This window comes from Cornus florida, unplaced genomic scaffold (assembly GCF_030987335.1).
Source record: "Cornus florida cultivar Cherokee Brave unplaced genomic scaffold, ASM3098733v1 CherokeeBrave_3.0.0_Hap2_Chr05, whole genome shotgun sequence".
NCBI classification, from domain to species: Eukaryota; Viridiplantae; Streptophyta; class Magnoliopsida; order Cornales; family Cornaceae; genus Cornus; species Cornus florida.
Genome location: NW_026775575.1, coordinates 118121115 through 118131398, shown reverse-complemented (window position 1 = coordinate 118131398; position 10284 = coordinate 118121115). Strand labels below are relative to the sequence as shown.

At 37.8% G+C, this 10284-nt stretch overlaps 1 protein-coding gene across 8 annotated transcripts; it reads right to left on the bottom strand.

Annotated features, from left to right (window-relative positions):
• Window positions 1–293: 293 nt before the first annotated feature.
• On the bottom strand, window positions 294–9950 carry LOC132308994 (uncharacterized). Of its 8 annotated transcripts, XR_009482525.1 has the most exons (7): window positions 9739–9950; window positions 9362–9592; window positions 8599–9274; window positions 1497–4539; window positions 1248–1411; window positions 1056–1127; window positions 294–601 (listed from the first exon to the last, which is right to left on the bottom strand). XR_009482525.1 is itself a non-coding variant. In XM_059807333.1 (5 exons), the coding sequence occupies exons 2-4, from the start codon at window positions 9391–9393 to the stop codon at window positions 1498–1500; spliced, it is 3750 nt and encodes a 1249-aa protein (XP_059663316.1). In that variant the 5' UTR covers window positions 9394–9592; window positions 9739–9950; the 3' UTR covers window positions 870–1411; window position 1497. The 8 variants fall into 8 exon arrangements, 3 of the variants coding, with proteins under 3 accessions (XP_059663316.1, XP_059663318.1, XP_059663317.1); XR_009482523.1 differs by having other exon boundaries at window positions 1056–1411; XR_009482522.1 differs by lacking the exon at window positions 1056–1127.
• Between the last annotated feature and the right edge of the window lie 334 nt (window positions 9951–10284).

Sequence of the window (10284 nt, the reverse complement as noted above, 5' to 3'; positions counted from 1 at the left end):
CATGCTGAGCCCAAGCCCAATTTTTTGAGCTCGCCAAGAGCCCGAGCCCGAGTAGCATAAGGCAAGGCTCGGCTCGGCTCATTTGCAGCCATACATGACTCAACAACGGGCAATTTTCTAGGGCTTGCCCTTATTTGCAACATTTGAAAAAACTTTAGGGACTTGTATGCACAACATGGTACATGAGTGTTAACAATATGAAGGAGTTTTTTATTTTTTTTATTTTTTATTTTTTTTGAACTTTGCCCATATAAAAAGTGAGAAATCTAACCCCAGTAATATATCTCTATACATTAACAAAAACAACCAAAACATCTTTACTGCCCTTAAACTCCTAAGAAACCAAGTGCAACTAAATTATCAATCATCTACTTAGCTAGCAACATACACACTATAAGAAGCCACTCCCATCCAACAGTGGGATTGATGAATCCAGTGAGCTAGACTTTTTAATGGTTTTTGTCAGAGATATGGTGTTACTGCCAGAAGCTGCTTCAGTGTGACCATGAACTCATTTGCTCATTTTCTCTAACACAGATCATCAAAAGTGTACTTGTCATGAGCTTCAGTTGTGAACTTGAGCTACTTCCCAGTGGTTCCACTAAAAAACATAATAATTCCAATCACAACTGTTACATAATGTATTACTAGAAAACACAAATTGATACTACACAGAAATAAGATATTATTGACATAAAAATTAAAAAAAAAATTAAAAAAAAAAAAATCATCATTTATTTTTCTTTCTTTTTATATATGCTTTTATGTAGTCTTCTAATAGATGAAGAATCATCTAAAGATCATAGAACTATAATACTACGTATAATATAATGAATGAAAAGAAATGCGGTTGTCATGTAAACAAAAAATCAGTAAAAAATTACTTCTTCCTCTTTCAATGGAAAGTGCCAAATGATTTCCCAATTAGAGCTCACATTATTAACCTCACATTGGCCGAAAAGGCAGGCTTACTTCCATGCAAATAATTAGAACAATATAATTGTCTCACCAACAATTTCAAGCAAAAAATAAATAAGAGACGGTTTTAATAATACCCAAGAGAAGTGTGAGAAGGCTAGCACAAAAACCACTGCTAGTATGTCATCTACATAGAATTGGGAAAATACCTGATAAGAAACAGAGAGCATAATTTAACAACACAACATGGGGCAGTTCGAATGCCCTGCTGTGGTCACATAATTCCAGCCATTGTAGAATGGACAACATGATGGAAAATGAAATCTTACATTTCAAACAAACTTGATAGCCCAAGAGTAATCTGAGATATGATGAGCCTCGTATCCTGGAGGCTGGAATAAGGAAGCATTCCTGTTGCATTACAAAATGTCACTTGAACGGACGGAGGTCCTTCAAATAAGTTTAGTAGGGAATTCCGCAGAAAGAAGCATTCCTGTTGCGTTACAAAATGTCATATTTATGAACCAACAGAAGATCTGTATGAAAAACTAAATATGTCAAAAGGTTATCAAGCTTACCCTAAAACTTGTAGATCTTGGCTGATTTCTTCTGAGCCTCGAAAGTCTGAACAGAACTACATGCTACAGCAAAAGGGATAGTTGAATGGGTTGGCCTGAAGTTACACTCATCCATATTTTGACTGGGCTTAAGGATGTGCTTTGCTCCTGCACTTAGCTTGATGGGACCTGATCTTGCCATTAGGTCCATTTTAGACGAATCAATCCCAGGTGAGACTCTCAGTCCATCCTCTTCAGTATCATTTTGGAAACATCCTAAATTGCTTCCTTTCTCTATGTTTGAATCTAGTCCAAGTGCTTCTCTGCTAAAATATACATCACCTCCAAAGTTTCCACCAGCCTTCAATGCTGTTGCAGCAATAAAGTCGTCTTGAATTTCCAAGTTAGGTACCTTACTGGGCTTTTCAAAATCATCTGATTTAGTTGCAGGCCTCTTTTTGGTTTTCTTGCCATTATTAGGATCCTTAGCACATACTTTCGACTTCATTCTTTCTCCATAGCTATTATATATTGCAGAAGTTGGTATACATCCGGGGCGGACAGGAATGAAAGGAGGGTGACCCAAAGCATTCAAACCAAGTAAGTCCTGCAATGAAGAGTGAGAAGACAAAGGATTGCACGCATAAGAAACCTCTGGTCTATGGTGCACAGGAAGGACATTTCTAGGGTTAGCTCCAGATATAGTGCAGGGATGATGACAACCACCAGCATGAGAATATGTTCGGAAAGAACCAACTGAAGTTTCCTTCTGTTGTGTGGCATTTGACAACCATGGGGGCTGACTCTTAGAAGAGCTTTGAAACCGAGATAGGTTAGCATGCTCTCCACATTCAGGATGCAGGAAAGGAAATTCTAACAGTGATTTGGTAGCGTATGGTAGTTTCTGCTTGTATTCAAGTTCAGCAAAATTTGAACTCATTTTCTGACAGGTATAGTGAGCAGGAGGTGCCTGTATTGGTATTTGAGATTTGACTTTTGAAGATTCATATCCGGATATAAAGGGCTCCTGAAAGGTGGGCGACCAGTTAAAGCCTGCAGGGGAAACAGCTGGAGAAGAATGAAGTGATTTGGAATTTGGAATTCCGTTGATGGTGCCACAGCCATTTTGGTAAACTATATTAGTTTGACAGTTGAGATATGGGTGAGAAAACCTAAACTCTGGAGGTCTCATCGGCATGACACAATGTGATGCCTGATTGATTTGAATTTCTGACATACAATCTACAGACTGCTTCAATGTTCTAGATACTGGATGAACCATCAGGTCCTGCTGAAACTGTCTCTTTATTGAGGAGTTGTCGGTGGCAGTATCAGCAGGATGATGTTCTGCTATAATTTGCTTATCCATCCAAACCTTTTCATCCTCAAATCCTTCCAAGTCTTGGCTACTTTTACCAACTATAAACTCTTTACCCATCAACCGCATTGTTGGTTGAGTACCATGATGTGAGAAGTGATCATTATTCCCTTGTAAATGGATATTTCTATATCTAGAGTGATTCTGAACCTGATCATATTGTTTCTGCCCATTTCCAGAGATGTTCATCAGGTCCAGATCTGACTCCAGTGGAAAGACATAATGGTTATCTGCCCTCACACTATTAAACCAATGAACATCCGTTCTTCCAGTACCTTGTAATTCAGTGATACCTGGCCTAGATGATACAGGTAAGTTGGAATTCTCTTCCACACAGCTCTGGATGGGGAACAATTTTAATTGGTCCTTCAATGGTGCTCTCCCAACACTTAAACGCTTACCTGTGTGATTTGGCAGTACATTATTGTCCTCAGCTAAGTTCCTGGAAGAACCTGTTACTGTACTTGTCCTCATCAGTTGGCCATATCCATCTTTACCATTTGAATTCAACTGAACTAGTTCTCCTTGTGAATTAAGAGGCAAACCAAAGAAATCTTCTTTCATGCGTTGCTCTTTACACGTTACGTTTCTTTGTTTCCAATCCGTAGAGGAATATATACTGCCCATCAATTCCTTAGGAGACACAGGACAATATGGTTGGTATTCTGAAGCATGACCGTGAAAATTCTGTTGGGTGGCTTGTGAGGGAAATAGAATCCTCCCATTTGTATTTCCGTTGACACAAAAATATGATGATGAAGGCTGGGGAAATGCCTTATCCATGCAAGACACTGAAGTAAACCCAGCAGTAGGATCCCCAAAATTATCAATGACCATTCCATTTGTATTGGAAACTCTTGAAATACTGCCACATAATTGAGTGTTCACATTGGGTTTATACCCCTCTTTTCGAACAGAAAGAAATCCAGGGTTGAAAGCATATGAGGGATCATCTGATGTCGCTCTGTAGCCTTGTTCAAATGAACGCAAACTTTCAGTATGTGTTGCAACTTCATTTACAGTTACAGGTCTGTCAGAGAAACGCTCTTGACAACTAATATGTGGCCTCAGAAAATTTGGTATATCAGCATGATGATGATGTATATCAGACAATTGCTTTTCAGCAATCAGTTGAATTTCAGTCTCATTTTCTGTTCTATTAGAAGCATCTTCATCACTTCCAGTCACCTCCACAGTAGCTAAATCTTTACCACTTTCCTCAGCATGATCCTTCACATAAGAAGCAGTAAAAGCATTGGAATATGAACTGCAGATATTTTGTGATTTAGGACACCCTACGGAAGACAAAAGTTTTCTCCTTGGTCTGAGTATGTCATCCTTCTCTGAAAATGTGACATGCCGGTCTGATGGTCGATCACCACGCTGATTTGCCTGATTATCACCCAGCGAGTTGCATGTTGTAGAGTTCTGTCCTGAAATTACATTGCTGTGTTTCTTGAGAATGCCACAAACAGGAAACACTGGTTTCTGGTGCTTTACAAGCAACTTGGAAGATTGAAAATTTTTGTTCCTTTTTTTCATAGCTGAACATTTCAGTCTTGGTTTCTTCCTATGGATAGGAACAGCATCCAAGACGTCACTTGTGGACCCCTTACTATACGACAAACCTTTTGTTTTCCTGGTGAAATTGACTGGAGACTGCAGTTTGTGTTTATGAGGTTTCTCCTGAGAAAAAAAAACCAGCACATAACACTGTGTCATTTCAGCTTAAACTCAGATGCATTCCAAAAATACCTGATTCATTTATCAAGTGCACAAAAGCATGTTCACGGAATTTTAGGTTTCACAGCAAAACTTTAGGTTTTAACATGGAGTAATCAGACAAGAACTCGACGTGAACTTCTACATTGAAAATGGAAGAAACATCTGGAATCCTAAAAATCTAGCACTTCATAATTTTGTCTCCAATGAATCTGAATCAGGACATTTGACCTTTATGAGTATTTTGCATTAAACACTTTCCCCACTCCCGTTTATGAAAGTCCCACCTAAGTCCTTTGCCTCTCATTCCACTTCAATGTGTAGCTAATAAGCCTATGTCGAGGTCTGAATTCTGCGATATTCTCAAAGGTAGCACCTATGAGTCAAATAATGACACATTTTAAAAGCATAAAGCTTTATTGAGATGTTTCTACTTTCTTTTTCTGAAAGGTGTAGCATATACAAATCAAGAAATAAAAGATAAATAGGATCCCAGTTTATATTGTTAATTATTGCCAATCAAAATCCAAAAATATTCCAGATCAACATTAGCTGTTAGTTTCCAGGGACATATCTTGTTGCCCATGTAAAGATCCCTTTGAAACTGATGGCAATTATGGTTAATCAATAAGTACAAAGGAAGGACAGAGTGGTAGTTATCCTTATAAAACCAAAAGAGAATGAAGAAGTATTCTTTAACCCAAAAGAAAGGACATAGAGGTATTAATCCTTAGTAAACCAAAAGAGAATGTAGATTTCTAATCCAAAACACTTGCCATTCTAGAACACCGCAATATATCCCAGCCTCAGACATTCAACCACACTTGTAAAGGGGCCTCAGACAATATACAAAAAACTCTGACTGGTAGATAAAAGATATGGACGCACAAATGAACCACTGAACTGTGAAACTGATCCAATCCATGTGGCTTGTTCGGTTCGGTTCCAATAATTTAGAAGACGTTAGGACCGGTTCAATTCACGAAAAGGGGGAAAAACCCAATTCAAACAGCCAAAATATACATGTATAGGTCATCACTGTACAAAAGGGATGGGCCACAAGAAGACCAATACAAGGATTAGACAAACTAACTCAAACAAGCCTAGACATAATAAACTAAGCCCAAACATGCCTAGACATAATAAACTAAGCCCAGCAAACAACTGATGGCGGTTAATTCAAAATCCTATACCAGTGAGCAACATGCCTCATCACATGGAGAGGGGAAGCAACTAGATGTCCAGCAGACATGGAGGAGGACGAATAATGGACAACTGTAGGTCCCAAGCACAACGGGCACGATGAGCATCCAAGCCATTCTTGAAGGAAACAGACATGAGTTTCTCTCTTCATCAAAATTGTGTGCGGAGAGTTGCAGGTTCCTTTGAACTTATTATGTGGCCTTTTAGCACAAATTTTATTGGTTTCTTTAAACCCTCTGATTCAAGTTTGAACTAGTGTGGCCCTTTAACACTTCAAACAATAACCAAATAAATCAAAAGTAAAATCCAACATTTCAATACAAAATCTTTTACCCTCAAATTGGTAGCTAAATGGAGAAAACAGAAAATAAAAAACGAAATTTTCTCATCTGCTATTTCCCATTGCTTAAAAGCCCAAATTGCCAAACTGAATTGATCCAAACTGTTCTTGTATGGTTCAAAATGGTTCGGTTAGGTGGTTTGTTCAGCTCGGTTCAATTCAGTCCCAAATTTCATGGAACCATTAGGACCAGATTAGGACTTTTGCCGTAAACCAATCCAATCCGAACTGTATGCACCCATAATACAAGAGGAAACCGATTTGAAAAATATAAAAAGTTAAAAGCTTAAGGTTTTAAATAAAAATTCAATTAGGCTTCTTATGGGAAAATTTATTTATCATTGGTATGAATGCCCCTAAACCTGCACCACCAACTCAATTATACTTGAACAAAGGCATAGTAAGTGAATAGATTGAGAAAGAACTACATATCTATAAATCAGGCAGCTATAGACAGTTTATGGCTTAAACAAATTAATACATGCTCAAGTATAGTACGAGTCTTTACATTGTATTTTTGGAATAATAAACTAACTATACTTTATAAACTTTCTATGTAGCAGGTTCATCGGTTAAGGATTTGCTTTCTCTTTTGTGATGCAGGCCAAAGTGTTGATCGTTTATGGACCTTTTATTATGTTTTTGTTCTTTTATGTATACATTTTGTGACTCTTGTATTATGGACATCTATGATTAATTGGATGAAATATATTTATAAAATTGCACAGTAGATTATGGTATATTGTTGATGATATGTTGGATGCTATATATTTGTTTTAGCAGGCCATTTAAAAAAAAAAAAAAAAAAAAAAAAATTTATTAAAGGTTTTTTTTATTTTTTTTTACTTTATACAAACTATATTCTTAAAAACAAAAATAGGTAACGAAAATATCAAAAAAAAATAATAGCTAGATTTTATTTTCATTTAAATTCTGAAACAAATATTATTAGTGACAAAAACTGACAATTTGCATGGAAAATAATTTGCCACAATAAATTATTATAGTAGCTAGAGCTTCAGGCAATGAAAATAGATCATCACAGCAGGCTTCACATCTTTTTAAATAAATTAGTGAGAACTTGTATTTATTAGTGATGGGATTTTGTTGTTATGGCAAAAATGAGTACCAAATCATTGCAACCCAATATGACATAGTAGTCCTACAATATGATACCACCACTGCTTTCTCACTTGACTATAATTTCAGTTTACGGGGAAAACTATCATCAGAATTACAACTCTGTGAACAGTGCTAGCTATAATGGTTTACTCAGCAGCCAAATAGAATACTGGAGGTCATTCCTTCTTAATTACCCACAGCAATAAACACCTTTCCTTAACTAGCAACTTATTTTGCAAATGTATAGGCGGTGCACAATCCAACACTAGCACATGCAAGGCACCGGAACACAATAGAAGCTGGACTTCTATTGATCACATCATCACTGACATAATTCGTAGAAAATAATAGAAAATTGTTTTCCACCAAGTAGCTAATTTAATTAAGGTGAAAAAAATATCCAAGATATCGGCCTATCCATCCTTGTTAAAAAGAACCAAAAAATGACCCCCTCAATTTCTAGTAATAAATATTTGTGGCAGCAATCCACAATATTTTTCACTAAAGCCCCCATGTGAAGAAGCATAAGAAGAAAGAGAGTGATACATGTAAACAGTGACTTATTGGGGCCTACTCTAAAGAATATTCCATCAAATCATATGTCATCAACAGTCAAACTACACGACCCAAAACTGGGCCGAGCACACCCAGAGTCGAAAGACAATGTTTGTTCCAGTTACCATAGCATAAATTTGGCAAAAAAAAAAAAAATAGTATTGCATACACTGCTAAACGAAGGACAAGCTCTCTCCACCTCACATATAGGAGACATCTTTGTCCAATCCGTACTGTACAGCTGGAGCACCATACTCCGTTCCATAACAAGTTAAAAACTTCCCCAACTTGAAAAGCCCATTATATATATTTTCCTAATTTTTTCCGTTTGCGAAGGAAGATATAATTCAGCAATGAGGTCTGGGATCATCGTGTCGTCTTCTCGGTTAGCCAGTAGTCACCACAACCATTACCTCATTGCCGCGTACTTCACACCCAGCAAGTACTATAACAAGCCCAATATATATATATATATTTTTGTCTTCCAAAGGTGTACAGACAGTTTTAATCAGCTTTTTCAGAAGTAATTTTAAACGGGATACGATTAAAGAGAGAGAAAAACACTGGAGACTAATCATACTGAGCCCAACAATACAGTCGTCGTCAATCAACAAACAACTCGATCAGAATAAAAAAAAAAAACAATATTTCATGCTACAAATCTCACATACCATTCCAACTTGGTAATTAATTAATTAATTAGAAGATCAAGTCAGTAATAATGACCACGTACCACCTCCCTCCGCAATTAATTAAGAAATAGGTAACATATAACGAATTAATTAAAGAAATTAATCGCGTACCTTGTTCGCAATATTAGATCGAGCCAATGGATTGTTCTTCTTGCCTTTCCTCTTGAACTTGAGATTCTTGTCCTTGCTGATAATTGTTTCAGTTGTCTCTTTCAATTTGGTTTTCTTCTTCTTCTTCATATTCTTCTTTCTTTTACCATTTTTATTCAAACAAACATCGCTCAAAGTCGAAACCTTGGAACAAAGAAACCCCTCCTCTAGAGAATTATCTTGATCATGAGGAGTATTCACCTCCTCCTCCCCCACATCAACATTATCATCATCATCATCATCATCTACCCTCTCCACCTGGGGCGCCACTGCGAAAATCTCCACTATTGATCTCTTCTTCGGTGTCCACGATTTGGCCTTGATTTTCATCCTCGGCCGCTCCTCTACCGAACAAATTAGTAAATCCCTATTCTCAGATGATCTCAAAACCACCTCTGATTTCTCGGCCTCCACGCCTGACATTAATTTAGATGACTCTTCATGAGTTTTTGACTTCTCTTGGTCCATGCAGCATTTGGATCGCACGAGCGCCACCTCATCCGCCCACCACCTGAACTTCTTGACCGTAATCGGAGGGAGGAAACCCTCTACAACTTCTTTGTTCAGCTTATCTGAATCCCCCTCGAACGGCCAGCATTTTGCCAAATCAACCGTCCTCATCTTCGACGCATACTCTCTGCAACAGTACCGAATCACCTACTTTACACATAGTTTCAAAGGCTAAATGATAGAAAGAAACCAGAAATTAGTATCGGCAACTTACCGGATCGAGAAGCTCTCGGACGCCACCGCCATGGTTTCGGGGAGAGAAAAAGAAGATGCAACTATGGATACAGAAAGAGAGTGGAAGAGGAAGTAACTACGCAGAAAGTGTGGATCACGTCACGGTACTTTCTACGGTCGAAATTCTTCGATTTTTAGAGAGAGAAAGTGGCGTAGAGAGAGAAAGCGAAGAGATCAAGGAAAAATAGTACTCCATGTTTCACTAATCAGCCTGAGAAATACATAAATCCAAATAGAGAGATTAAACATTATACTTCATCCTTGAAGCACACTAAATCAGCCATTCTAATCAAGTGGGGCACTGAAATCTGATTAATTTTAGAGAGAGAAAGAGGGGGAAAGGAAGTGAGAACTCACACAAACACGCAAATAGACGTACGGACGGTTTCGTCAACTAGAGAGATGAGAAAAACCAACTCACTTGTGAACGATCGGAGCAGACTACACCACGAACTAGCTGGGGCGAGAAATTTTCTACCATGGAATTAATAGGATTTCTAGAGAGAGAAAGTAAGTAGAGAGGGAAAGGGAGTGGTAGCTTTTTCGTTTTCCCGCTCGATGGGGGTGGTGGTCTGGTGGTCTCAGTCCATTTTCAGCTCTTTCTTTTCCCCTTATTTAAGACTGACAGCGACCTTTGAGAGCGGAACCGAACGTAAAAAGTGAGAATAAGAAAACGATGGATTAAAATATCTACTATAATGTTGTTGTACTGTTTACTCTCTGGTGTAGTGTAGGCAGGTATTGAGAACAAAGATTCGCTCTAGTGGTAAGAGATATGTTCACGCGCCTTTTTTCATCTCGTGAATCACATACATTCCAATTACTTCTTCCATATCCATTTCTGGTGTATACTATATTAACTGCCTACATTAACTTCGAGGAAAGCATTTTGAAGGCTCTGTT

Coding starts and splice junctions, on each gene's coding strand:
- LOC132308994 (XM_059807334.1), bottom strand. CDS start 9,393: ATGGCGGTGGCGTCCGAGAGCTTCTCGATCCG. Junction 9,275..9,361: donor TCCGAGAGCTTCTCGATCCG/GTAAGTTGCCGA, acceptor GTACTGTTGCAG/AGAGTATGCGTCGAAGATGA. Junction 4,540..8,598: donor GATCTAATATTGCGAACAAG/GTACGCGATTAA, acceptor TTTTTTTCTCAG/GAGAAACCTCATAAACACAA.